The sequence below is a fragment of the Yamadazyma tenuis genome, chromosome 7 (genome assembly GCF_029203305.1).
Source record: "Yamadazyma tenuis chromosome 7, complete sequence".
Lineage (NCBI taxonomy): Eukaryota > Fungi > Ascomycota > Pichiomycetes > Serinales > Debaryomycetaceae > Yamadazyma > Yamadazyma tenuis.
In genome coordinates, this window is record NC_089467.1 from 913,181 (window position 1) to 940,569 (window position 27,389).

At 41.7% G+C, this 27,389-nt stretch overlaps 16 protein-coding genes across 16 annotated transcripts; 11 read left to right on the forward strand and 5 right to left on the reverse strand. All coding sequences in view use genetic code 12, as the record gives it.

Moving 5' to 3' along the window:
• Positions 1–233: 233 nt before the first annotated feature.
• On the forward strand, positions 234–1,505 carry TPK2_2 (cAMP-dependent protein kinase catalytic subunit; the record flags this gene model as incomplete). Its single annotated transcript, XM_006685634.2, has 1 exon — positions 234–1,505. The coding sequence occupies one exon, from the start codon at positions 234–236 to the stop codon at positions 1,503–1,505; it is 1,272 nt and encodes a 423-aa protein (XP_006685697.1).
• Positions 1,506–1,637: 132 nt separating this feature from the next.
• RPB9 (DNA-directed RNA polymerase II core subunit rpb9) lies at positions 1,638–1,976 on the reverse strand (the record flags this gene model as incomplete). The annotated part of the gene is made up of 1 exon (XM_006685911.2): positions 1,638–1,976. The coding sequence occupies one exon, from the start codon at positions 1,974–1,976 to the stop codon at positions 1,638–1,640; it is 339 nt and encodes a 112-aa protein (XP_006685974.1).
• A 154-nt stretch (positions 1,977–2,130) lies between these two features.
• MNP1 (mitochondrial 54S ribosomal protein bL12m) lies at positions 2,131–2,646 on the forward strand (the record flags this gene model as incomplete). The annotated part of the gene is made up of 1 exon (XM_006685635.2): positions 2,131–2,646. The coding sequence occupies one exon, from the start codon at positions 2,131–2,133 to the stop codon at positions 2,644–2,646; it is 516 nt and encodes a 171-aa protein (XP_006685698.1).
• A 77-nt stretch (positions 2,647–2,723) lies between these two features.
• PSN45_005245 (uncharacterized protein) lies at positions 2,724–3,404 on the reverse strand (the record flags this gene model as incomplete). Its single annotated transcript, XM_066158449.1, has 1 exon — positions 2,724–3,404. The coding sequence occupies one exon, from the start codon at positions 3,402–3,404 to the stop codon at positions 2,724–2,726; it is 681 nt and encodes a 226-aa protein (XP_066014546.1).
• A 127-nt stretch (positions 3,405–3,531) lies between these two features.
• Positions 3,532–5,115, forward strand: PSN45_005246 (uncharacterized protein; the record flags this gene model as incomplete). Its single annotated transcript, XM_006685636.2, has 1 exon — positions 3,532–5,115. The coding sequence occupies one exon, from the start codon at positions 3,532–3,534 to the stop codon at positions 5,113–5,115; it is 1,584 nt and encodes a 527-aa protein (XP_006685699.2).
• A 156-nt stretch (positions 5,116–5,271) lies between these two features.
• PSN45_005247 (uncharacterized protein) lies at positions 5,272–6,030 on the forward strand (the record flags this gene model as incomplete). Its single annotated transcript, XM_006685637.2, has 1 exon — positions 5,272–6,030. The coding sequence occupies one exon, from the start codon at positions 5,272–5,274 to the stop codon at positions 6,028–6,030; it is 759 nt and encodes a 252-aa protein (XP_006685700.1).
• Positions 6,031–6,197: 167 nt separating this feature from the next.
• DQD1 (3-dehydroquinate dehydratase 1 (3-dehydroquinase 1) (Type II DHQase 1)) lies at positions 6,198–6,647 on the reverse strand (the record flags this gene model as incomplete). The annotated part of the gene is made up of 1 exon (XM_006685638.1): positions 6,198–6,647. The coding sequence occupies one exon, from the start codon at positions 6,645–6,647 to the stop codon at positions 6,198–6,200; it is 450 nt and encodes a 149-aa protein (XP_006685701.1).
• A 341-nt stretch (positions 6,648–6,988) lies between these two features.
• PSN45_005249 (uncharacterized protein) lies at positions 6,989–7,729 on the forward strand (the record flags this gene model as incomplete). Its single annotated transcript, XM_006685913.1, has 1 exon — positions 6,989–7,729. One exon carries the CDS (start codon positions 6,989–6,991, stop codon positions 7,727–7,729), a length of 741 nt encoding a protein of 246 aa, XP_006685976.1.
• Positions 7,730–8,072: 343 nt separating this feature from the next.
• On the forward strand, positions 8,073–8,444 carry RPA12 (DNA-directed RNA polymerase I core subunit rpa12; the record flags this gene model as incomplete). The annotated part of the gene is made up of 1 exon (XM_006685639.1): positions 8,073–8,444. The coding sequence occupies one exon, from the start codon at positions 8,073–8,075 to the stop codon at positions 8,442–8,444; it is 372 nt and encodes a 123-aa protein (XP_006685702.1).
• Positions 8,445–8,563: 119 nt separating this feature from the next.
• On the reverse strand, positions 8,564–9,481 carry LIA1 (deoxyhypusine hydroxylase; the record flags this gene model as incomplete). The annotated part of the gene is made up of 1 exon (XM_006685915.2): positions 8,564–9,481. The coding sequence occupies one exon, from the start codon at positions 9,479–9,481 to the stop codon at positions 8,564–8,566; it is 918 nt and encodes a 305-aa protein (XP_006685978.1).
• Positions 9,482–9,990: 509 nt separating this feature from the next.
• On the forward strand, positions 9,991–11,646 carry CCT5 (T-complex protein 1 subunit epsilon; the record flags this gene model as incomplete). Its single annotated transcript, XM_006685640.2, has 1 exon — positions 9,991–11,646. One exon carries the CDS (start codon positions 9,991–9,993, stop codon positions 11,644–11,646), a length of 1,656 nt encoding a protein of 551 aa, XP_006685703.1.
• A 206-nt stretch (positions 11,647–11,852) lies between these two features.
• Positions 11,853–13,124, forward strand: ARP3 (Arp2/3 complex subunit, actin nucleation center; the record flags this gene model as incomplete). The annotated part of the gene is made up of 1 exon (XM_006685641.2): positions 11,853–13,124. One exon carries the CDS (start codon positions 11,853–11,855, stop codon positions 13,122–13,124), a length of 1,272 nt encoding a protein of 423 aa, XP_006685704.1.
• Positions 13,125–13,376: 252 nt separating this feature from the next.
• TOR1 (phosphatidylinositol kinase- protein kinase tor1) lies at positions 13,377–20,834 on the forward strand (the record flags this gene model as incomplete). The annotated part of the gene is made up of 1 exon (XM_066158450.1): positions 13,377–20,834. The coding sequence occupies one exon, from the start codon at positions 13,377–13,379 to the stop codon at positions 20,832–20,834; it is 7,458 nt and encodes a 2,485-aa protein (XP_066014547.1).
• Positions 20,835–20,902: 68 nt separating this feature from the next.
• RCL1 (rRNA-processing endoribonuclease) lies at positions 20,903–22,000 on the reverse strand (the record flags this gene model as incomplete). The annotated part of the gene is made up of 1 exon (XM_006685643.1): positions 20,903–22,000. The coding sequence occupies one exon, from the start codon at positions 21,998–22,000 to the stop codon at positions 20,903–20,905; it is 1,098 nt and encodes a 365-aa protein (XP_006685706.1).
• A 489-nt stretch (positions 22,001–22,489) lies between these two features.
• Positions 22,490–23,719, forward strand: TAF4 (transcription initiation factor TFIID subunit 4; the record flags this gene model as incomplete). The annotated part of the gene is made up of 1 exon (XM_006685644.2): positions 22,490–23,719. One exon carries the CDS (start codon positions 22,490–22,492, stop codon positions 23,717–23,719), a length of 1,230 nt encoding a protein of 409 aa, XP_006685707.1.
• A 128-nt stretch (positions 23,720–23,847) lies between these two features.
• cnd1 (condensin complex non-SMC subunit Cnd1) lies at positions 23,848–27,381 on the forward strand (the record flags this gene model as incomplete). The annotated part of the gene is made up of 2 exons (XM_006685645.2): positions 23,848–27,296; positions 27,327–27,381. The coding sequence occupies 2 exons, from the start codon at positions 23,848–23,850 to the stop codon at positions 27,379–27,381; spliced, it is 3,504 nt and encodes a 1,167-aa protein (XP_006685708.2).
• Between the last annotated feature and the right edge of the window lie 8 nt (positions 27,382–27,389).

The following is a 27,389-nucleotide window of genomic DNA, read 5'->3' on the forward strand; positions in this document are numbered from 1 at the left end:
TTGCAAGGCCGTAATATATATTTTGTTGGTACTACTATATACATCCCCACCATATTCACCTCCACCATGTCGCATGACTCGTATCGTCGTCCGATCTCGCTTCCTCCTTTCGTTTCATGGTTCCCTCGCATTCGCATTCGCACTTTTTCCATGCCCCTTGCCCATATTGCGATCCCAGGGTTCTCTCCAATTTCAATTTCACTCGTCAAGGGTTAGTGTTCCCAGTTTATCTCATGGGTCATACCAATCTTAATCTATTACAGAAACTTCATATCACTAAGTCTGCTGCCACCCAAGAAGTGACCCAAGAAGTGACCGTTGATTCCTTGAATAACGTCGCCGCAATGGATTATTACCACTCGCAACAACCGCATCTTCCCCAACAAGAATCACATTCCACCCAACCCCATGGTACTCAGGCCCCTTCAATGCACACTCCTGTGAGTGTCCCTACCCCGGTGCATGTCCAGACGGCTCAATTGCCCATCGACCGCACCAGTGAAGCCATCAAAAGATCGTTATTACCACAACGCTCCACCGTGTCGAAGGGGAAGTACTCTCTTGGAGATTTCCATATCATGAGAACTCTTGGAACCGGTTCATTTGGAAGAGTACATCTTGTTCGGTCCGTGCACAATGGCCGGTATTATGCTATTAAGGTGTTGAAAAAACAACAGGTGATTAAGATGAAGCAGGTGGAACATACAAACGATGAACGAAGAATGTTGAAATTGGTCGAGCATCCGTTCTTGATCAGAATGTGGGGGACCTTCCAGGACTCCAAGAATTTGTTTATGGTGATGGACTATATTGAAGGGGGTGAATTGTTTTCGCTTTTGAGAAAGTCCCAACGGTTTCCAAACCCTGTGGCCAAGTTTTATGCAGCTGAAGTCACGTTAGCGTTGGAGTACTTACACAGCCACGACATAATTTACAGAGATTTGAAGCCAGAAAACATCTTATTGGACAGAAACGGCCACATCAAGATCACTGACTTTGGGTTCGCCAAAGAAGTAAATACGGTTACTTGGACATTGTGTGGAACTCCAGACTATATTGCTCCAGAAGTGATCACCTCCAAACCCTATAACAAGTCTGTAGACTGGTGGTCTTTGGGAGTATTGATTTTCGAAATGTTGGCGGGTTATACTCCATTCTATGATTCAACACCCATGAAGACTTATGAGAAGATTTTGTCAGGAAAGATTCACTACCCCAGTTTTTTCACACCCGACGTCATTGATTTGTTATCTAGTTTGATGACGGCAGATTTAACCCGGAGATTAGGAAACTTGATGAACGGTCCAGCTGATATCAGAAATCACCAATGGTTTTCTGAGGTCATTTGGGAGAAGATTTTGGCTAAAGATATCGAGACTCCTTATGAACCTCCTATCACCGCTGGAGTAGGAGACTCGTCGTTGTTTGATCATTATCCAGAAGAACAGTTGGATTACGGGTCTGCTGGGGAAGATCCATATTTCCAGTACTTTACAGAGTTTTAGTGAGCTCACCAAGTTCGAGATGATTGGGGATTTAGTGCCACTGTCGGAGCTACTCTACTCGAATCATTTGTGATATATACATTTCTTCTATAATACATATAAAATACGTTCAACTTTTTTTCACTTATGGTTTTAGACCCCAAACACTTTTTTACAGTTCAAACACACATAGAACAACAACATCGACGTATCTTTTCTTTTCTGTTGAGACTGGAAGAACACACAGTCTCGATGATTACAATGAGGACACTCCTTATCACTTCGTGGCAATGTTGGATCACTACCAATATCTTCCACCACTCCTGCAGTTTCTCCGATATTGGTAATCAACTCATGACGGTATACCTTGGGGTTTTCGGCCAACTCAGTATAGTCACAGTTCCTGCATGAGTATAATAGCCGCAGGTTGTCTCTGTCTTCACGAGGATACAACATATTATTGCACTCAGCACAGAATCTAAACGAAGCCATTGCCAAACAATTATTTGCTCCACCAGCCGTCGCGAAATCTACATACTAAAACTCAGTCGTGCGCACCCCCCAACTCGTACTCGCACTTTTTCACGAATTTTTTTTGGCCAAAGAAAAGTGAAAATTTTGAAACCTACAGACACATCTAGATACCATGTTGCGTCAGTTCGTGAAACCTTGTGCTAGACTTGTTAGTCGCAGAGCAGTCCTCCCAGTGGTAAGGTTTAACTCCACCGCTGCCGATGCTGCTACCGCCTCTCCAAAGGCTGCCGTGGACCCCAAGATCTCTGCCATAGTGGACCAGATCTCAACTTTGACCTTATTGGAAACCTCTTCCTTAATCGCCGAATTGAAGGAAAAGTTGAACATTTCCGACATTGCATTACCTGCTGCTGGTGCCGCTGCTCCCGCAGCTGCTCCTGTTGAAGAAGAAGTCAAAGAAGCTCCTGAAGAGAAGACTATTTTCTCGATAAAGTTGGAATCGTTTGACCCTAAATCTAAACCAAAGGTTATCAAAGAAGTGAAGAGCTTGTTAGGATTATCCTTGGTGGAATCCAAGAAGTTTGTTGAGTCTGCTCCTAAGGTATTGAAAGATAACGTGGCTAAAGAAGATGCCGAAAAGATCAAGGCTACTTTGGAAGGTGTAGGTGCTAAGGTGACTTTGGATTAAGTAGGGTTGATGCCTGTTTTACTATCCCTGTATATATACTATAGCTATTCGAATAGCAAATACATCAAAGTTTCAACTTAGTCTAAAAACACATTACTGGTGTCTATGGATTGGGAAAAGTCTCTTATGTCTCGAAGTTCTCTCACTGGCAGCGACCCAGTTCGAAGAATTGAATTGATACGTTTTTTGAGCTGTTGATTGAGACCTGGTGTTGCAAAGTCGAGGAAGTTGACCGGGTCAGTGATGCTATGCATGGACTGGCCCATGGCGTTTTCTCGTGTGATAGCCGCCTGAGAAATTGAGGCTGACCGAGCCACAGGGTTCTTCACGGGACTACTGAACGTCGAGCTGGCCCCGGTTATATCTGGCCTCGTGCTGTCGGGCTCCGTACTGTCAAGTGGTTGTATGTGTTCCGTACTGTCAAAGGATTGGTGGTTATTCGATTGTTTGTGAAGTAGTTTTTCAAAATTGACAATCAAAACCGTCATACACGCCACTACGTCTGGCGGAATCATACTTCCTTTATATTGATGCTCCAATTCTTGTACAACTGCCACCAAAGATTCCAAGCTGACATCGACATATTCGATTTGAAGCACCTCTAGATGTGAATGCTTCAAGTCTCGCTGTATCTGAAAAATCCGTTCCACCAACGACTCAGCACTTTCAGTGTGAGTACCCTTGTGACTATTGTGGATATCACCCCCCACATAGTGTCCCTGGGACTGGCTCCCACCCTGACGTCGTACTCTATTCATGGTCTAAATGTATATCCGATCTGGTGATACGGTTTTCGCGACTGAGTTATTTCTTATCGTTTCCCGACCACACCAGTCCTGTCCCATTACACACTACTCCCGTGCCCCAACACCTACACCTTCCGCCATGCCCGGCTCTAGCCAATCCGAGTATTCGACGCATCTCCCGTTGCACGACTTGAACCTTGGAGACCAAACTTTCATAAATAAACTGGATATTAAGCCATGGCTTCAGGAGCGCCTACTTCAAAAAAAAGGTATAAAGATCATCATTGAACGGTCCGATCGACACAAAGTGATTTTCCGGTGTCGCCACACGCGTGAGAAGAATATCAGTGAAGGCCATAACCGCCGTCATGTCACATGTCCGTTTAAGATAAGAGCTAATTACGCCATTACTACCAGCAAATGGAGCTTGGTGGTAGTGAACGATTGTCATAACCACGAACCGCACACTCCCAACAGTACCCTCATGAGCGTGGTGATACCTTCCTCCGCCGCTGGCTGGCCCCACAATGGGACCGCTACCACCATACCAGCGAAACCACCTTCTCGAAAGCCAGCTCGTGTGTCCAAACCCCGAAAAGAGAAGCACTCACCTCAGAAGTTTGATGCCATAAACTACGAACGCAATGATGAATTCAAGTTAGACTATGAGCTAGCGTCCAGCATTAGCCTTCGCGTAAACCAACTCATCAAAAGACAGGTGTTGATGAACTCCTTGATTAATGAGGACTCTCGCGCCAATATCATTCGTTTGATCGCCAACTCGATTCTCCTGGAACACAAAGAAGTCATTGGATTTGCAGACCCTCGTCACTTCAATACCTGGTACTCGCTGTCACCAGGGCTGACGGTGAACCCGAATGCAAATCTCATCCCATTATCACCACTACTCAATGACTCGGATGCCGAATATCCTGCTCTGAACCCCTCGCCAAATCCGAACCTGTCGGCGTTAGACTCATTGACATTACCTGGGATCAGTACGAATCTTATGTTTGTTCACGGCAATAACTTACACAATGGCTCAGGAAACACGGTCAATAACTCATTTGTGATCCCCAACCAATTACTGCTTCTGCAGATCCAGAACCAGGGAAAACAGCTACCCTCGTTTAACTCTATCCAGAATAGTTTACCGTTGTCTCCGACTGCCAGTGCTGCCACTCTATTTGGTGCTACGTCGTCGCTACCCAACCCGAATGGAATCATCACCGTGAACACCGTGAACACAAATGGTACCGTCAATATGAACTCTGCCAGTACTCCCAATACTACTTACGGTGGCAGTTCCAACTCGAGTCTACAGAGCAATTACACTTCGTCCACTGGAACTAGCTCCACGTCCAATACTTCGTATAACAACTTCAATACGTGGAATCCTACGCTCAATCCATCAAATTTGCTTAAACTGAACCCGAATAAAAGCCTGGGCCATTCGCATGCAAATAGCTCCAATTTCACCACCATTGCAATGGGATATGAGTCTACTTCAGGCTCATCGAAAGGCCCGGTAAATCTGCAGTCTGGCATCTCCAATAACAACAACTACTTGGGAGCACTTTCAACGCTTTTGAACGTCCCAGGAGTGTCATCGCCCAATAGTAACTCCAATATTCCCGGTCAAAATGGCTTGAAATCGTCACCTTTCATAGGAAACGACCTCCCACTCCCATTCAAGCTCCGGACAGAGAGTGATAGCGAATAGTGAAATAGCTACCGCTCTGTAGCCCTAAGGACTAGTAGATCTAGGCTCCTTAACTTTCAATTCTTGGTTTATGCATCTTCTACTTAGAGGTTAATAGAGAAATAGATAGGTGCGAAAAACTCTCATTGTGGCAACAAAATAAAATACTTGATCCAAATGGCATACGTGAAAAAGACGTACCGTGATCTCGAGGTAGTGCGTGGAACGACGTTGGTGGTCCCTTCGGTATCCATTGGAAATGTTCCACAACTCGCCACTGACCTTTTAATACACAATTTGGCGTTCGAGCGAATCGCTCACTTGAAGGACACTTACTTGTATCCATTTGCCTCACCGGTAGATTATGCTACTGGTACTTCCATTGATGGTGCTACCACCGGTGCAGGTATCTCTACGGCATTGGAGGTATTTTACAGTGCCAAATTCAACTTGACATTGCTCCAGCAAAGATCCCCCATCATTACCACCTTTACTGACAAGTTCATTAAAGAAATCATCACTCCATTCGTGAACGATAACGAGTTTGCTGGTGTACTCATGTTGGATTCGGGTGACTCCGGACTTAGGGAAAGTATTGTTCAGGGTACGGTGGAAACATACACCAACGAAGATCTTTTAAGCAAATCGATTGAGTCGTTGAAGCTCAATGACCTGATTAAATCGCTCCGAGACGTTGAGTATGTGAACTCCAAATACATCAAGAATCTCAGTGGCTCTCTCGGGACTGACTGGTTGAATGTGCTTGTGATTTATGTTTATGAGGGGGAAAACTTCATGGAAGCCAATATTCTTGCTCAAAAAGTGGTGGATAAATTAGAAATTAAGGTGGAGGAGTGGGTTAAGCCTGTTAGTTGGAAAGGTGTTTACGGGGATAAGCCGGTGCCAGTGGCCATGGAAGAAGGAATATACGGCTAAGTTGAGTGGTTGCAAATCTATAGTCTCATCTGTAAGTATCTTTAGCAGTCCATATATATAAACTAACTTGTATTATATTATACGTATTTGATCTACTGAAACGTTCACACCATTTCTCCCTCTAATTAAATGTCGGCACTATCCCTCTGTCTGCTGAAACTTCCACATCACTGGTTTTGATAATTCAATGCATAGGCAATGGAAGCAGTGTAGCCGTACACACCCAACCCTGCCACCACTGCTATGGCCTTATCACTCAAGTAAGAATGGTGTCTGAAAGGCTCTCTTTGGTGGATGTTGGTGATGTGAACCTCGATAAATGGAATGGCTGTAGCCAACAAAGCATCTCGAATTCCAACAGAAGTATGGGTATAGGCTCCAGCATTGATAACAATAAATCCGACTCCTTCTAGACGGGCTTGTTGGATGCGATCTATGATGAAACCCTCGGTGTTGTTTTGGTAGACAAGTACTTGAGAGCCATCAGATTTATCTTGTGCTTGCTTTACCGCTGCGTTCTCAATATCTGTCAACGACGTAGTACCATATTTTTCGGGTTCCCTGGTACCCAAGAGGTTTAAATTGGGCCCATTGATTAATAATACTTTGTTCACCATTCTGGAATGTAGGGGTAGGTTTTACACTGGATAAGTTAATATATGTGGTTAACTAAGGCAGTCTCCAATAGAAAATTTCCTAAGCGGTCTTACTAGGGTGCGGGATGACTCAAGACTGTCAATAGTCCCCCAACCTGCAGAATATATACGGCCGCTAACGCGAAACTGTTCTGAGGTACACTTAATAGTATTACAAATATATTTGCAGCTGATGACAAAGCTCCTGCTCGGATGTGGCGGTTGATGGTGCCCGGGCACCTGCCCTACAGGAATATATATTTACTCCCACAGTTGCACAAAACTATTACAAATCGCGGATAAACAAATTACTACCGACAATCATGAGCAGCAACACTTTTTGGAACGAAGGCCCTAACCCTGACTGGGTGCCTGGCCAAGGAGCCACCGACGATGAGTGGAAGAACCACAAAAAGATTGCCATCGACCCGTTTGAGTCTGGCAGAACTCGGTTACACAATTACCGTCTTCTTCTGTCAGCCATCACCCCTAGACCAATTGGCTTTATTAGTACGATCACACCTGAAGGGGTCCCCAATTTGGCCCCTTTTTCCTACTTCAACGTCATCTGTGCCGACCCTCCGTTATTCTCGGTTTCGTTCTCGGGTGATAGAAACAAAGACTCATTGAACGGGATTCTTCACAGTGGAGAGTTGACTATTAATGTGATCTCGGAGTGGTTTGTTGATGCTGCCAATGCTACCGCTGTTGCCGCCCCACCTGATGCTGATGAATGGGTGCTCTCGGGTCTTACGCCTTCTCCATCCGAAAAAGTGAAACCAGCTCATGTGGCTGAATCTGGTTTTTCGGTCGAAGCTAAGCTTGTTGATAGTAAGACCTACTACTCTCGCGACAAGCCGGGGGTGGTTTCAGGAGTGGTGGTAACTGTGGAGGCTGTAAATTTCCATGTTAGAGAAGACCTTCTTGAAGACGAGGAAAAGATGTTTGTCGACACTGGTAAATTGAAGCCTATAGGAAGACTTGGAAAGAATAGTTATACCTCTGTGAACAACGGGTATAATCTCAAAGTGTACAACTATGAGAAGGATTTCCCTGATGTTTAGTGTGGACTCATGTAGTTGGAATCCAGATTTATTTATTTAGAATTATTTAATTGGAACCCTAGAGTTTTAATATGTACAAGATATATCTAGCTAGCTTCGGTGAAATTTGCATTTTTCGCAGCAATAGAATACTACCTTTAAACATGAAGATTAGATATGTGTAGGACCTGTTCAGCACCTGTTGACAGAAGGCATGAGACGAAAGATATCGACCACCATTACTACGCTATATACCTAAGTATATGCATTACCCACCCGTCCACCAACTTCTTTGCACTATTTAAACCTTCTCTGGTATTACTCGCAAAATCATCGCATCTCAAAAAAATTTCAAACCTCAATCATGTCAGTGGTAGGATCTCTTATATTTTGCACAGACTGTGGTAACTTGTTGGACAAACTCGGGGCCAAGGATACTATAGATTGCCGGATTTGCTCCAAATCGTATCCTGCCTCCAAGTTTGCTAACTTAAAAGTGGTAACCACGTCTGCAGAAGATGCTTTTCCATCAACCTTAAAGATGAATCGATCATCTGTTAAAACCACGTTGAAAAATGATGATTTGGGTGAAGGGGCCACCATCAAAGAGAAGTGTCCAAAGTGTGGACACGACGAAATGCAATACCACACTTTACAATTAAGATCTGCTGATGAAGGTGCTACTGTGTTTTACACTTGTACCAGCTGTGGATACAAATTCAGAACCAACAATTAAACCCACAAAAGCATTTGACTAGACTCATCACTGTACTATAGCGTGTGTATTTATTACAATTACAACATCCAATATTCTCCATATCCTACGTGTATTCATTAGCTTGAGCTTCTTGTGTCTCAAGGTTCAACCATATCCAAAGCAACAATAGCTGACTCCCTCACCACTCTCTCATCGTCATGTAAGAATGACTCCAACACTCGCGTACACTCGTCAGTACCAATAGCTCCCAAGGCTTCAGCAGCCTCGTGTCTAACCATTCCAGCTTCAGTTTCTCTTTTCAACACGGTAATCAAAGCAGGAACCGTCACCGGGTTGCAAATCTGACCAAAAACATAGGCGATTTCGTGCTTAAATAAGGCAGATGGATCGTCAAATCCAGAAGCCAAAGCAAGACATGCTTCGTCGGTTCCCAAGTCTCTTAATCTGAACATGGCTCTGTATCTCTCAAATAATGGAGTATCCTGGTCGTTCAAAATCCGTTGCAACTTCTCCACCTTCGACTCCACATCGCTAGGCATAGGAGGAGCTGGGTCAATAGAAGTGTACAACGACTTCTCAATGTTTTCTGTCTTGGACTCTTCAGATTGTTCCCATTTGATTCTCTCGATAGCCAACTCACAGGTTTGTCTGATTTCAAGCGATGGGTCGTTCTTGTAATAGTCTTGCAATAACGCCAACGAATCCTTGTCTCCCAAAGCGCCCAAAGCTTCGGCAGCTTCGTGTCTCACCATAATCTGCTGGTTATTGTCTTTCAAAACTTGTCTCAAAGGTGGAGCAGCCACAAGTCTGTGGGTTTGTCCCAACACATAGGCAACCTCGTGTTTTAACAATTCAGATTCGTCTTGGAAACAATCCGCAATGTACGTAATGGCCTTTTCCGCTTCTTCGGTATTTGTGGATTCAGCCCCAATACACTTCAAGTTAAACAAGGCTCTGAAACGGTTGGCAAGGAGTTCTTTACCGTTGACATTACACAAAATGTCTCTTAATTGCTCTAAACTAGCATTGTCAATGTCGATTTCGTCTTGGGACATGGTCACAGAAGCTTCAGCGGAGCTGGAAAAAATAGAGTATCGGCACAGTGGAGTGTTTTATATTTTTCACGATGAGGTCGGAGATGGGACGGACTGCGTGCAAGGGCTCAATTGGACGCTGAAGCGAGAGTCAAAGGTTATTAATTTGGGAGATGTGGGGAGTTATGGATATACGCAAGAGAGTATTCGGGAAGATAAAGGCGGCGAGACTACAGGAGTTCTTTTTTCCCCAAGAAAAGCAGGCATGGTCGTCTTATGGAAGGTACTTAAGGGCTTTGAGAACATAAAATGAGTGAAAAATTGATATAATAGGGGCACTATAAGCCTGAAAAAATGAATCTTGATTGTTTACACTACTTATAATTCTCTGAACTCGTTCTCAGTTCCCAGGAACCTGTCTAGTAGTTCCACATTCTTATCGTTCTTGCTCTAAATGTATCTAGGCGTCGCAAAAATTTTCAACGCGAAAAAACCAAATCAATCAACTAACAAAACTTCTACTCAATAATATGGCAGCATCTATGCAAGGCATGCCCGACATGTCCAATGCCATCGTGGCGCAGGATGAAATGGGAAGACCGTTTATTATTGTCAGAGACCAAGGAACTAAGCAAAGGAAGCACGGTGCCGAAGCCACTAAGTCCCACATTTTGGCGGCAAGAGCTGTGGCCTCCATTGTCAAGACGTCTTTAGGTCCAAGAGGGTTGGATAAAATCTTGGTGAGTCAAGACGGAGAGATCACCATCACCAACGATGGGGCCACCATCTTGTCACAGATGGATTTGGACAACGAAATTGCCAAGTTGTTGGTGGAATTGTCCAAGTCTCAGGACGACGAAATCGGGGATGGAACTACTGGGGTGGTTGTTTTGGCCAGTGCATTATTGGACCAGGCTGCTGAATTGATAGACAAGGGAATCCATCCTATTAAGGTTGCCAACGGGTTCGATGAAGCATGTAAAATTGCTGTGGCAGAATTGGAAAGAACGGCCGATTCGATTGATGTTAGTGCTGAGGCAACCGATTCCAATTTATTGAAGGCCGCTAAGACCTCATTGGGATCCAAGATTGTGTCCAAGTCGCATGATAAATTTGCCAAGATGGCAGTTGAAGCTGTATTATCGGTAGCCGACTTTGAGCGTAAAGATGTTGACTTTGAATTGATTAAGATGGAAAAAAAGGTCGGAGGTGCTATTGAAGATTCTTCCTTGATAAAAGGAGTATTGTTGGACAAGGACTTCTCGCATCCTCAAATGCCCAAACATATCGAGGACTGTAAGATTGCCATCTTAACATGTCCATTTGAGCCTCCAAAACCAAAAACTAAACACAAATTGGACATTTCTTCAGTGGAAGAATTCAAAGTTTTGCAGGAATACGAACAAAAGAAGTTTCAAGAAATGATCGACTATGTGAAGAACGCTGGGGCTAATGTGGTAGCCTGTCAATGGGGTTTTGATGATGAAGCAAATCATTTATTGTTGGCAAATGGGCTCAATGCCATCAGATGGATTGGAGGCTCTGAATTGGAATTATTAGCAATCGCTACCAATGGACGTATTGTACCCCGGTTCGAAGATTTGTCACCAGAGAAGCTTGGTCATGCTGGAACGATCAGAGAAATCGAGTTTGGTACTACCAGAGACAGAATGTTGGTGATAGAAGATTGTTCTAACACCAAGGCTGTTACCTGCTTCATCCGTGGGTCCAACGAGATGATATGTGCCGAAGGTATACGGGCCTTGCACGACTCTGTTTGTGTGGTGAGAAACTTGATCAGAGACAACAGAGTCGTCTACGGAGGTGGAGCTGCTGAATTATCGTGTTCTTTGGCAGTCAGTGATGCTGCCAATCAAAGAAAGGGAATTGATCAATATGCGTTCAGAGCCTTTGCCAATGCCTTGGATGTGATTCCCTCAACCTTAGCAGAAAATTCGGGATTGGATCCTATAGAAGTGTTGTCTACGTTAAAATCCAAACAAGCCCTTGAAAAGTCATGCCGGTTGGGTGTTGACTGCTTAGGAAAGGGCACCAACGACATGAAGGAATTATTTGTGATTGACCCATTGATTGGAAAGAAACAACAGCTTTTGCTTGCTACCCAGTTATCTCGGATGATTCTTAAGATCAATGATGTCATCATCAGTGGTAAGGATATGTATTAGTCTATAGTATATAATGCCCGCCCGCACACGACCTACTAAATCAATGTACACACAGCTCAACTCGCACTAGGTTTTTCGCACCGACAAAAAGTCTACTGGTAACGCCTATTTGTTTCTCACCCTTTAATTTTGTTGGAACCTCACGGCAAACCGATTCAATCAATTGACAATCAACCCCCTCATTCAATTATAAAACATTACTCATCATGGCTAGCATGGGAACACCTGCGGTTGTCATGGATAATGGAACTGGGTTAACCAAGTTGGGATTCGCTGGTAACGATTCTCCATCCTTTATATTTCCAACCGCCATTGCAACTTCCACTCTTGGTGGAAAGTCCACCAAACTGTCCGCTTCCAATTCATCCTCTTTCTTGGCTTCCAAGAGAGGGTTGGAGGACTTGGACTTTTTTATTGGTGATGAAGCGTTGAGTGCTGCTAACGGGTCAAACTACAGTTTATCTTATCCGGTGAAACACGGTCAAATAGAAAATTGGGATCACATGGAAAGGTTCTGGGAAAACTCCATCTTTAAGTACTTGAGGTGTGAACCTGAGGATCACTACTTTTTGATGACGGAACCTCCTTTGAATCCTCCTGAAAACAGAGAAAGCACTGCTGAAATCATGTTTGAATCCTTTAATTGTGCTGGGTTGTACATTGCGGTGCAGGCAGTGTTAGCATTGGCGGCCTCATGGACTTCCTCAAAAGCGAACAGAACTTTGACCGGTACTGTCATCGACTCTGGTGATGGTGTTACCCACGTTATCCCAGTGGCAGAAGGATATGTGATTGGTGGTGCCATCAAAAATATTCCTTTGGCTGGTAGAGACATAACTTTATTCATCCAATCGATATTAAGAGACCGTGGAGAAGTTGACACCACATTACAAACAGCCGAAAAGATTAAACAACAGTTCTGTTACGTGTGTCCTGATATCGTGAAAGAATTCAAGAAATTCGATCAATATCCCGAAGAAAAGTTTGCCCAGTACATTGTTGAGTACACTGACAAAAATAAAACCAATACTGTTGATGTAGGATACGAAAGATTCTTGGCTCCTGAAATATTTTTCAATCCAGAAATTGCCTCATCTGACTATTTGACTCCTTTGCCCACGGTGGTGGACCAAGTCATCCAAGCATCTCCAATTGATGTTCGTAAGAATTTGTACAAGAATATCGTTTTATCAGGAGGTTCCACTATGTTTACCAGTTTTGGTAAACGACTTCAGAGAGATTTGAAAGGATTGGTTGACGAAAGAATACAGCTCAGTGAAAGATTAACTGGAAATAAAAGTTCGGGAGTTAAGGTTGAAGTCATATCACATAAAAAACAGAGAAATGCCGTCTGGTTTGGGGGATCATTGTTGGCCCAAACTCCAGAATTCAAGAGCTATTGTTACACCAAACAAGATTATGATGAATATGGGCCAAGCATCGTCAGAAACTTCTCGTTGTTTTCAGTTCCATCTTGATAAAAACTAGACTAACTAAAAGAAACTAAGTATTCAATTTTATATTATTACAGCCATATGCTAGAGACTATCGTAACAGACCACCTGAGCAGAATTGAACCTCTGTGTGGTATATTTGGTACCATAAAAGTGCTTTGCCCTTACCCTGCGACATTAACATTCATCATTTCAGTGCCCTCACCAGTCGCATCCGGAAATTAAGACTAAAAAAAAGATAAGCACACTATTATTCAAACCTAAGAAATCCAGCTAATGTCCGTATCACAGCCGCAAATCGTGGATGGAATCGAGTTGAATCAGATATTCAAGGGCTTACGGTCGAACAGTGAGGATGAGCGGAACCGATACGCCATTGAATTAAGAAATCACTTGGATTCGGTGGCTCGAGATTTGACGCTCGAGCATTTCAACAGATACATAAATGTTATTAATAAAACTATCTTTGAGCTCTCCAATGCTCCTGACAATGCTTCCAAGTTTGGAGGTATTGCTGCCATTGATGCCTTGATTGATTTCAACTCTGGAATAGGTGAAGAAAATGCCACCAAAACCGCCAGATTTTCTCACTACCTTTACCCATTAACATTATCCAACGATTTGGCTGTTATGAAGCAAGCCACCAAAACTTTAGGGAAGCTTGCAATACCTGGGGGTCCCTTGACGGCGGACTTTGTCGAATACGAAGCAAAAAAGGCCATTGAATGGTTACAGAATGAAAACAATCAGCATGACCAAAGAAGGCATACGGCTATATTGATGTTGAACTCCTTGGCAGACAATTCCCTGAATTTATTATACAATCTTGTGGGCCAGATCTTGGAGCAACTATGGACGGAATTGAAGGACCCCAAATTAGATATCCGTGTGGATTCTGCTGCCACTTTACAAAGGTGTTTGGCCATAATATATGATCGAGATGTCAATGCCAGAAGATTTTGGGTAAAACATTTCTTTGATGTGGCCTCCAAGGTCTTGAACGATACTCCTTCAACAAATGGCGTCGACCATAGCAATGGTCTGAATGGTGATAGTAATGGCTACGCCATGATACCCACTCCCAATGGAACTCAATCATTTGCTGCTATTCATGGTGCGTTATTGGTATATCGGGAGTTATTGAAGTATAAGAACGACCAGTTTATTGCTTCTCGGTTCGAAATGCTTTACGAAAACACAATAATCTACAAATACCATAATAAAGCTGTGATTAGACAGGAGCTTACAAATATTTTTCCTTTGGTTTGTCTGGTTAATCCAGAGATGTTTGTTGAAAAGTATTTGCATAAGATCTTGTACTACTATTTATCACAATTGAAGAAGCTCAGAAAGGAGTATAAGGAACCTGCTTGTCTTGAGAAGAGTTGCATATTCCGTAGCATTGGTTCCATTGCATTAGAAGTTGGAAATCAAATGGCCACTTACTTGGATGCTATTTTAGATAATATCAGAGAAGGACTTTCATACCCAACCAATTCAACAGTGCAGCTGATTTTCACTAACGCTGTTTCTAATGGAGGTGAGAACCACTATAATGGTAACGGGTCTATGTCACCTCAGGCGGGATTATCATTACAATCGAGTGTTCTGTCTTCCAAGTATAGGGCCAGTAGGAAAGAAACTGAACCAGCAATCTTCGATTGTATTGGGAAGTTATCGATATCAGTTGGGCCAGCTTTGACAAAGCATTTGCAGAGAGACATTCTTGATATGATTTTCAGCAATTGTTCCCTTTCCAAGCATATGCAAGATGTGTTGCAAACCTTGAGCACCAATATTCCTGTACTTACCAATGTGATTAACACAAAACTTTTAAACTTATTGAATCTAGTGCTTTCAGGTGTTACGTTTCAGCCCCCAGGGTCTCCTTATGGTACCACCAAAATGAACGAGTCTTTGGCCAAGGATTATAGATTGATTATGATCTCAAGGGATACAGGAATGAGCATCAACAGTATTTTGAATAACCAAGAAGTTTACGAACAGTACGAGTGTAACATTTTAGTCCAAGCACTTCAAATGCTTGTGTACTTCAAATTCGAAGGATACCAGTTGAATGAGTTTGTCAGGTATTGTACCATTACTTATCTCCAAAATCCTATCCCCAGGGTTAGACAAACAGCTGTTGTGGCTTCTTGTGAAATATTTATTAATGACCCCATTTGCGAACAAGTGAGTGTCAATGCGTTAAATGCTGTGAATGAAGTTCTTGATAAGGTTCTTACCATTTCCATAACTGATCCATATCCAGAAATTCGTTTGGAAGGGATAACTTGCATAAGTAATGCTAGATGCTTTGACCCGCAGTTATCTCAACCAGAGAATCTTAGGCTTTTATTTATTGCCTTGAATGATGAGGTATTCAGTGTACGAAAGATTGCCATCACACTTTTGAGTCGACTTTCTTCCATAAATCCAGCATATATTGTCCCTTCATTGAGGAAGACTTTGATTCAATTATTATCTCGACTTGAGTATTCCACAGCTAGTAGAAAGAAAGAGGAGAGTGCTACTTTGTTGTCATTATTGATTGCCAATTCGAAAGACTTAACGAAACCTTATGTGAAACCCATTGTCGAAGGGCTTTTGCCAAAAGCGAAAGATCCCAAGTCTTCGGTGGCTGCAAGCGCTATAAAGTGCTTAGGCGAACTAGCTGTAGTAGGTGGAGAAGACATGAAACCTTTTATCCCCGATTTGATGCCCTTGATCATCGATACCTTTCAAGATCAGAGTTCCTCATACAAGAGAGATGCTGCTTTGAAAGCATTAGGTCAACTTGCAAGTTCTTCAGGCTATGTGATTCAACCTCTTTTGGACTACCCTCAATTGTTGGGAATGTTGGTTAACATTCTCAAATCAGAAGCATCTCCAACAGTAAGAAGAGAAACGGTTAGGTTATTGGGAATTCTTGGTGCTTTAGATCCTTATAAGCACCGTGAAGTGGAACAAAGTTCAAAGACTATTTCTGCAGAACAGAACGCTCCACCAATTGACGTGGCTTTGTTGATGCAGGGAATGTCTCCATCCAACAGTGAATATTATCCTACAGTTGCCATTACCAATTTAATGAAAATTTTGAAAGATCCTTCCCTCAAGATTCACCACAGCAAAGTTATTCTAGCTATTAGGTATATTTTCCAAACTTTAGGGTTGAGATGTGTTTCTTTCCTTTCCCAGATCATCCCCGGTCTCATAAATGTCATGCATACTTGTGAGCCGGCAATGACCAAATTCTATTTCCAACAGTTGGGTGCATTGATCCTCATTGTTAAGCAGCACATCAGACCATTTCTTAAAGATATTTTAGGTGTTGCCAAAGAATTCTTCGATTTGAACGATGAGAATAACGTTGCTGTGATTATCATCAATCTTATTGAATCTATTTCGAGAGCATTGGATGGGGAATTTAAGATGTATTTACCAGAAGTGTTGACTTTACTCTTGAACGTCTTCGACAAGGACAAGTCTCCAGAAAGAGAAACCACTTTGCAAGTCTTAAAATGTTTTGTTATATTTGGTGGAAATATTGAGGAATACGTCCACATTATTATACCTAGTATTGTTAAGATGTTTGAGAGTGGCTCTGTGCCATTGAGAAAGGCAGCTATTGAGTCAATAGGAAGACTTTCTAAGACTTTGCTTTTGAATGATATGGCTTCGAGAATTGTACATCCACTTATTAGGGTGATGAAACAGGATAATGAGGAATTGAAAACTGCCACCATGAATACTATGTGTTACTTACTTGTTTCTCTAGGAACGGAGTTTACTGTATTCATTCCATTAATCAAATCGGTCATGTACGAGAATAAGATTACCTCACCAACTTTTGATCAATTAGTGAATAAACTTGTCCATGGAGATCCATTACCTGCTCAACTTAGCATCTACAAAGATTATGAAATCCACATGAGCCACTTTGATGTACCCAGTTCAGATGTACTGCTCAAGAAACTAGCATTCAACCAAGCTGCTTTGAAATCAGTCTGGGACCCAAGTCAGCACAGAACAAGAGAGGACTGGCTGGAATGGATCGCAAAATTGAGTAAGGAGTTACTAAGGCACAGTCCATCGCACGCTATGAGAGCATGTGCTCCTTTGGCAACTGATTACTATCCGTTAGCCAAAGATTTGTTCAATGCCAGTTTTTCGAGCTGTTGGAATGACCTTTATTCTCAGAACCAAGAGGAGTTAGTCGAGTCTTTATGCATTGCCTTATCGTCTCCCAACAACCCCCCTGAAATTCATCAAATCTTATTGAATCTTGCTGAGTTTATGGAACATGATGATAAATCCTTGCCGATCGCCATCACTACTTTGGGCCAATATGCTCAGAGGTGCCATGCTTATGCAAAGTCATTACATTACAAAGAGTTGGAATTTTACGAAGAGCCAACCACTTCTACAATTGAAGCTTTGATTTCCATTAACAATCAATTGCAACAGTCAGATGCTGCTGTTGGTATTCTTAAGCATGCTCAAATGCATCATGATCTCCAATTGAAAGAAACCTGGTTTGAAAAGTTGCAGAGGTGGGATGATGCTTTAAGAGCTTACAATGAAAGATCGAAAACTGAACCTGATAACATGGAAATCACTATGGGTAAAATGAGATGTCTTCATGCTCTTGGAGAATGGGAGCAGCTCTCAGACTTGGCCCAAAGTAAATGGAGTGGAACTTCTAGTGATACACAAAGGAATATTTCCCCATTGGCAGCAGCAGCTGCTTGGGGTCTTGGCCAATGGGACAGAATGGAAGAATACATACAAGTTATGAAGTCAGAATCACCGGATAGGGCTTTCTTCAATGCAATTTTGAGCTTACACAGAAACAACTTTGAAGATGCTTCTAATCTAATTCTCAAAGCCAGAGATTTATTGGTAACAGAAATAACAGCCTTGGTAAGTGAGAGTTACAACAGAGCCTATGGTGTTGTAACACGAGTGCAAATGTTAGCTGAGTTGGAGGAAATCATAAAATACAAATGCTTACCTCAGGGATCTGAAAAGAGAGCTGTCATGAGGAAAACATGGAATACAAGATTGCTTGGATGTCAACGGAATGTTGATATTTGGCAAAGAATGTTAAAAGTAAGAGCTTTGGTAATAAAACCCAAACAGGATATGGAGATGTGGATCAAATTTGCCAATTTGTGCAGAAAGTCAGGAAGGCTTAACTTAGCTGAGAAATCTTTAAACTCCTTGTTGGAAGAGGGATCACCAGAAAACCCTCTGAGAGCCCCACCTCAAGTTGTATATGCTCAATTGAAGTATATGTGGGCTAAAGGACAACAAAAGGAGGCCTTACGCCATTTGGTAGATTTTACTACGAGGATGTCTCAGGATTTGGGGTTGAATCCAAATGATTTGATAACTCAACCACTTCCTTCTGAAGGCCCTGGTATTCCAAAACATGTTGAAGAGTACACAAAACTTTTAGCCAGATGTTTCTTAAAGCAAGGTGAATGGCAGATAGCTTTGAATTCTCAGTGGAAGTCTGAACTGTCAGAGATTATTTTAGGTGCATACTTGTTGGCTACGCATTTCGATGATAAATGGTATAAGGCATGGCATAATTGGGCGCTTGCTAACTTTGAGGTTATTTCTTCGTTCACGGCCCATAACAACAATATAGCTGAGATTCAACCGTCTGCTGAACTAAGCAATGAAGATGATCAAAACAAAGAGCATCCTCAGAACCAACAAGAAATCAGAGCTACCACGATTCCTATGGAAGCAGTTCAAAGACATGTGGTTCCCTCTATCAAAGGGTTTTTCCATTCCATTGCACTTTCAAGTTCCAATTCCTTACAAGATACTTTAAGATTATTAACATTGTGGTTTAACTTTGGTGGTATTCCGGATGCAGCTCAAGCGATCAACGAAGGATTCAATATGGTAAAAATTGATACTTGGTTGGAAGTAATTCCTCAGCTTATTTCACGTATTCATCAACCCAATCCTGTTGTTAGTCGTTCTTTATTTGGTTTGTTAAGTGATTTGGGAAAAGCTCATCCACAAGCTTTGGTTTATCCTTTAGCTGTGGCAGTCACGTCTGAGTCTATCAACAGAAAGAAAGCAGCTATGTCTATAATTGACAAGATGAGGATTCACTCTCCATTACTTGTGGAACAATCTGACCTTGTTAGTAATGAGCTTATCCGTATTGCTGTATTGTGGCACGAACAGTGGTATGAAGCTTTGGAAGATGCTTCCCGTTTGTTTTTTGGTGATCATAACACAGAAAAGATGTTTGAAGTTTTGGAGCCGTTGCACTTGATGTTACAGAAGGGACCAGAAACCATGAGAGAGACGTCTTTTGTTAATGCTTTCGGTAGAGAGTTGGCTGATGCTTACGAGTGGATATTGAATTACCGTAAAACAAAAGACATCACTAATTTGAACCAAGCTTGGGATATCTACTACAATGTTTTCCGCCGTATTGGTAAACTGCTCCCGCTGTTAACAAGTTTGGAATTGCAATATGTTTCTCCAAAGTTGGATGAAGCTCGTGATTTGGAATTAGCAGTTCCGGGATTCTCTGAAGCTGGTAAACATATTACTAAAATTGCAAAGTTTGAACCTACAATTCCTGTTATTTCATCTAAACAAAGACCTAGAAAAATTGAAATTCGTGGAGATGATGGTAAACATTATTTCTTTGTCCTTAAAGGCCACGAAGATAATCGTCAAGATAACTTGGTTATGCAGCTCTTTGGATTGGTAAATACCTTACTTTCTAACGATCCTGAATGTTTCAAACGTCACTTGGACATTCAACGGTTTGCTGCCATTCCGCTTTCTCCAAAGGTAGGATTACTTGGATGGGTTCCTAACAGTGATACTTTCCACGTATTGATTAGAGAATACCGAGAATCAAGAAAGATTTTATTGAATATTGAGCATAGAATCATGATTCAAATGGCACCTGATTATGAGATTCTTACTCTTCTTCAGAAGGTTGAAGTTTTCACTGGGGCATTGGACAATACTAGAGGTCAAGATTTGTATAAAGTTCTTTGGTTAAAGTCTAAATCGTCTGAAGCTTGGTTAGACCGTCGTACCACCTACACAAGATCTTTGGCCGTCATGTCAATGGTAGGGTACATATTAGGGTTGGGAGATCGTCACCCTTCGAATTTAATGTTGGACAGAATTACTGGTAAGGTTGTCCACATTGATTTCGGTGATTGTTTCGAAGCCGCCATTTTGAGAGAAAAGTATCCTGAAAAAGTTCCATTTAGACTCACAAGAATGTTGAACTACGCTATGGAAGTTAGTGGTATTGAAGGTTCATTTAGGATTACTTGTGAACATGTAATGAGAGTGTTGAGAGACAATAAGGAGTCATTGATGGCTATTTTAGAAGCTTTTGCTTATGATCCATTGATAAATTGGGGCTTCGACTTCCCTACCAAAGCTGTGGCTGAAGCAACTGGTATTAAGGTGAACCAAGTCAACGTTGCAGAGTTATTGAGAAGGGGTCAAATTGATGATGAAGAAGCGGCGAGATTAAACAAACAGAACGAGTTGGAAATCAGGAATGCCAGAGCTGCTCTCGTCTTGAAGAGAATTACTGATAAATTGACTGGTAATGACATTAAAAGATTGAAAGGATTAGACGTTCCAACACAAGTTGATAAACTTATTCAACAAGCTACAAGTGTTGAGAATTTATGTCAGCATTTTATCGGGTGGTGTTCTTTCTGGTAACCTGCTCAGCTTGTTAAACTATATTCTATTATACACTAGTATACTAATAAAAGTATTTTCGTTTCAACTTAAGCAATTTTCTTTGATGCGTTTGTGAATCCGACACCTTTGATTGAAAGAATGAATCCATCGTCACTGTCATCCTCCTTCAAAAATGCCTCTGTGCCTAACACAGTCTTTATATCTCTGAGAAGCCAAATCAAGTTCTCATCGACTTGGTTTTTGTGAATCTTCATTCTTCCCACATCTTCTTTCCCAATGGCCATGAAACAGGTAGCCATCATTAGTTGTCTTCTGCCAACTACAGAACTTTGGGAAAGCTCCTCTAAAAGCTTATAGGAAACTTCTTTGGCCAAATCTTCCGGAAGGCTTCCAGGCGTCCCAACTCCATCGGTAAATATTCTCCATCCCTGTTTCAGTTCAGCCACAAGAATAAGACCAAAACCTGGAGACTTTCCACTATTGTCTCCTCTCCAAACGTCTGCTGAAATGTTCACTTGGACTCCTGTCGGACGAAGAACTTCACATACTTGTTCGATAATTCTATTCACCACTGAAGGAGAAACACGAGCACAGTGGGCAACACCACGAATAGCAGAAAACTTTGGCTCTTCGAGGGCATGGATTGTTAATGGTTGAGGTATCAACGAATTACATCTTAAATGTACTTCACCTCCTCCTACTGGAGGAGCACCTTTTTTCAATATGTGTATAGATACTTCACGAATACCGAATTTTTCCATTAAGGGAATCATCCCCCATTTCAAGCTATCGATTTCGATGTCATTGGATCCCAAACTAGTTAATCCTTTGAAAATAATGGAGAATTTCTTCTTAGAAAATGGTGCAAGCATTAACATTGGCTCTAGAAAGTAACTGATGGGTTTTCCATGGGGGCAGTTATGAGTCAACTCCCCACCAGTTATTATGCCTGGCCGAAATATCACGGTTGTACCGGTGTAAGAAATTTCAATTTGTGACCCGTTTGTGGTGGCTTCAAGTAGTCTTAAGAAAGATACTTCGTGATCTTTCAAACCTGGATTTAATTCAGTTGATCTAATTTTAGCAATCTTAATGGGGGTACCGGCCAAGGTAGCTAACACAAGACGGAATCGAAAGTTACGGATACCTTCAAACGTAGCAATTTTAGCTCCCTTATTAGACATATTAGTGTTGGAGTAGATTTTTCAATCTCATCCTCATCTCTCAAATCGCACTGCAATATGTGCAGGCAAAATCATGGAGCATACAAGGGATTTCAGAATAAACATAACAGCAATGCTTTAACAGGAAGTGAGACCATTATTGTTCTGCATCTGAAGGTGAGCTTGTCTTACAGAATTAGAACAGTTTGGTCTTTCCTGTAATCTAGGAAGAGCCTTATATATGGCTTTAAATTGGTATGGTGCATTTCAAGGAAACCATATCTGGGGTGAGATATCCGGCTTTATTTATGATACAGCCTTCACACTCGTGTATTCAACTTTCCATGATTCGTCCAAATAAGTGTAGCTTTGATTTTGGATACTTTGAACCATTTTGCAACTTGCGTGTACGGGCGTGAATAATGGGCTTCGCGAACATCACCGGCCACAAAAACTCCAGTGGCATATACCTTTTGGAGCATAACAACACTGTACTAAATAAGACAGATAATGGACCAATCCGCCGATTCAGTTAAAAGATCGAATGATCAACTGTCTAGCAGGCCCAACCTGACCAACAAACGATTGAAGACGGAAAATGACGATTCAAATGAGTTTACAGAAGATCTCACTCAACCAACTTCAGAAATCCCCTCAAGCGACCCCCTAAATATCGACTTCAACAATATTCCTGACGAAATTTTGGACTCTGTAAATGCCTCGATAGCCACGCCTGATGTATTAAGCTTGAGCCGGTCTGCTACTCCTATCAATAACACTCTTGACTATGATGATACAAAGAGAAGTAGTTTATCAAGAAGTGCACTGAATATCAATAACGGGAAGCTTTTGGTTCCTTCAATCAGTTCATCTGCCGTGTCTCAGCTCCTGGCCCCGGTGCAACCGCTGAACCTGTCTCAGCAACAACAACAACTTCACACAAATGACCCTTCTAAATTGAACGATGCTTTGGCAGCTGCTGGAGTAGACATCCAGCGTGAAGAAGAGCTATTGATGCAACAACAGTTGAGTAGAGTTCCTCAACAACCACAGTTCAATCAGCAACGGGTGGCAGTGTCTCAGTTCTTGAACCCATATCATGTAAACACATATATGCAAAAATCTGCCAGAGAGAACGGTGTGCTTCAAAACTTTCTCCAAGATCCCGAAGTTCTTGAAATCATGTCAGCTTCTTGTGAACGTTGGATCTCAGATATCGTGGCCAAGACCATAGTGATGGCTCGACATCGCCAGAACTCAGCTCCAATTGGAAAATCGAAAACAACCAGTGGGAAGTCTGACATGTATTCTGAGCTCCGTGGCTTGGCCAAGAAACATAGGGAGTTGGAAGAACAGAGGGTCGAAAGGAGAATTGCCTTAGGGTTAGAAAAGTCAGATGATAACGGTAAATATGAGAATAAAGCCGGATCAGAGGAAACGTTACACAGAGCTGCTAATGCTACTGCTGCTATGATGACGCTGAATCCCGGTAGAAAGAAGTATTCGTGGATGACTTCGGGGGCAGGTGGTCCCAATGGAGGAAGTGCTGGAGTTAGTGAAAAGGATAGCAATAGTAAAAGAAGCCATCTTCTTTCCCTGCGTGGAGATAATGGAATACGACTTAACAACACAAGAATCACCCAGGCAGTGACAATGAAAGATCTTTTAGCCGCCATAGAGGATGAGAGAATGAATGTCCAAAATGCCCTTGTTAAAGGCTACTCCAAGCTTAGAGACTAATGTTGTCAAATGCCTAATGCCAATATACTTTACATACTTAATGCTATGATGTGCGTGCGCGGCACATAACGCGCACCAGAATCCATAAAAATGTAAACAATCCATCTTGATCTTATGCATCTGACAGTATGGCCGACTTCAATTTGACAGCTTATTTCAATAGTTTTGATGTCGAAAAGCTCTCAGATGATCGTTTACCCGACCTGAGTAATAGGCTTGAATCTCTCATAGAGAATTTGGCTAACAACCCCGAATCACTTTCATATAACAACGATCTATTTGAAGATGCAGTTGAACTCACGCATGGTTTAAATGGATTACAACTCAACCAGCGGAAACAGTTATCATACCTCATGGCATCCTCATTCAAGTCTGTGAGCTCCAATATTAATTTGGCCATCCAATCAGGTGACTTTGTGGAATCACTCCCCAATTTCAAGACACTCTTGGAGAAATACGGGTACTTTCTCTTTGTATTGTTTACCATCCTTGGAAAAGAAGACTTTTCAGGGATTTCTGTAAGCAAAGCTAAAAGTAAGAATGCTGATCAGCAAGCATGGCAAGCGAACCAAACCCAAGTACAAGATTTGTTGGATGCGGCCGAATCTTGCCTAAGTATAGACTTGTCTAAAGTGTTTGTAACAACTCCAGAGAAGTCTGCATTTATTGAGCTTTTCAACAGACCTATTTTCCACTTGATGGAGACTCCAGAAAGAATGAAGGTGGCGGCAACCACTACATTGATGTTCAGATGCATTTGTATGATGGTGAAATCTCATAATCATGGAAGTACTGTTCAAAACTCGATTATACAATCATTGACGTACTTTATACACTTACCACCATACATGGGAGAATTACTCCACAAATTGGACTCTGAATACGATTATGGGGCATTAACTGAAGATGTGCTTAGAGAGGTTTCACAAATTGAATTCAATTCCAATGATAGCAATGGTCCAAAAGCTGTATCTGAGTTCCTTGTTAGTCTTTCACAGTTGAGTCCACGCTTGATTTTGAAGCAGATGCCTTCAATTGCGCAGCTTCTAGACAATAGTAATCAGACTTTGAGGTGTTCTGTGGTCGAATCTTGTGGGAACATTGTGGTAGATATAATAAAATCAACCGAAACTTCCCAAAGCCTGACAGAACAAGAATCGGCCCACCGGAATGAAAATGGTACTCACCAAACAGAAAGCTTGATTGACTTATTACAAGAGCGTCTTTTGGACCAGAATCCGTACGTGAGAACGAAGGCCATTCAAGCATTAAACAAGATTTGCAGTCTTCCGGTGAAGTTCACCAGGCGAAGACAAATAATCATGGCTCTTACTGTTCGATCACTTGAAGACCGTAGTACTTTGGTAAGAAGAAATGCTGTTAAGTTAATGTCCAAATTAGTTCTTAACCATCCATTCGCATCTATTCATGGAACACAGTTGTCTTTGTCAAAATGGCAGAAGCGTTGTGATGAGGCAAACGAAGCATTGAAACAATATCTCCCTCTTATCCCTGAACCAGAAAAGGATAATGAAGATCGTGAAGAGCCAGACAATAACTCCAAGGATGATGATATGGAGATTGACAATAACGAAGATAGTGACAGTCAAGACTCAGATGCTCGAGAACAACTTAATACCTCCATGAGAGAACAAGAAGGGAACTTACCAAATGCAGAAATTCTAGTTAAGACCAAACTTACTGCTCAATACTATGAAGATGCAGTAGACTTTATCACTGTTGTACATAAAGGAACGGAGCTAGTATCCAACTTACTTTTCTCCAAAAATAGAAATGAAGTGCTAGAGTCTATGGACTTTTTGGTGTTAGCAGATGCATTTGGAATAGATAATGCCAGTTATGGAATCAAAAGAATGCTTCATTTAGTGTGGATGAAGGGTTCTTCTGATGAAGGGAAGTCAATCGCCTCGCACTTGATAGACTGCTACAAAGAGCTCTTCTTGACAGTCCCTGATAACATTTCTTCTACTCAGAAAGGATCATTGGTTGCCAAAAATTTAATCGGTATCACGCTAACATCAACGCTAGCTGATTTAGCATCATTCGAAAAATTGCTTTGCAATATGTATTTCGAAAAGTTAATTAGTGATGAAGTGATTTCGATTCTTTGGCAAATTTACGGCCATAAAACCGATGATTTGTCCGAAGAACACTTGGAGTCATCTCATTCTCAAAGGCGTGGGGCCATTATTGTTTTGGGTATGCTCGCCCTTGCTGACTACCAAGTGGTATTACGGGGACTTGACCTTCTTCTTAATATTGGTTTGAATGTTGAAGGTTATGAAGATCTGGAGTTGTACAAGTATAGTTGCATCGCCTTGCAGAGAATAGTGCCAACTCTTTCTAAAAGTAAGGATACAACATTCTATAAGGTTGAGAGAGAAGAAGAGATTATTGAAAAACTCGGCAATGTATTGACTACCGAGTATGAAGATCCATCTTGGTATTCAGTCGCTGAACAAGCGATTTCTAGCATATTCAGGATTTCAAACTCTCCGGATACTGTGTGTACCGAGATAATCAACAGGAGATCGGTTAGCCTTTTTGCTAATGGGAACCCGTCCACACAAGTTCATTCATTAGCTCAATTACTTTTCATTGTTGGACATGTTGCTATAAAAACTATTGTGTATCTTGAAAAGCTAGAGACATTCTTCAAGAAAAAGAAGCAAGATAAAGAGGTGAAGGGCTCGAAGGCCGACAATGATGATGACAACGAAGAGAACGAATTGGAAATGATTGGTGGTACTACTGAAGATGATTTTGCTGACGCAGTTATATACATCAAGGAGAAAGAGATATTGTATGGGGAAACCTCATTGTTGGCTAGATTTGCCCCTATAGTGAAAGAAATCTGCTCCAATAACAAGTCCTATGATAGCACAATTCTTCAAAGATCTGCGTCTTTGTGTATGGTAAAACTAATGTGTATTTCATCCAAGTTTTGTGAGGAAAGTCTTCCATTGTTGATTACCATAATGGAGAGGTCACCCGACCCAATTGTAAGGTCCAACTGTGTTTTGGGACTAGGGGACATGGCGGTTTGTTTCAATAATCTTGTTGATGAAAACACAGACTTCTTGTACCGTCGTCTTACCGATGAGAATATCATGGTACAAAGAACATGTTTAATGACAGTAACATTTTTGATTTTAGCAGGTCAAGTCAAGGTCAAAGGCCAACTTTCATCAATGGCTAAATGCTTGGAGAATGAAGATCAGGGGATTAGTGATATGTGCCGGTTATTCTTTACTGAGTTAGCTACGAAAGATAATGCTATCTACAATGGATTCATTGATATCTTTAGTGGTCTTTCCAATGATGCTACTCTTGAAAAGGAGTCGATGAAGAGAATCGTCAAGTTCCTTGTCAGTTTTATTGAAAAGGAAAAGCACCAAAAACAGTTGTCTGAGAAGTTGTTGGTGAGATTGAACAAAACCCAATCGGCTGATCAATGGAACGACGTTGCATTTGTGCTACTGTCAATTCCATACAAAAATGAGAGTATTACCAAGGCACTAGAAGATGGCTTCAAACTTGTTGAAGCAGGTGGTAGGTAAATGTTAAATATCATAATATAAAATAGAACGAGTGCACGACCCATCATGGTTATAGATAATGAGTGCGGATCCATCAAATAAGTTGTCTT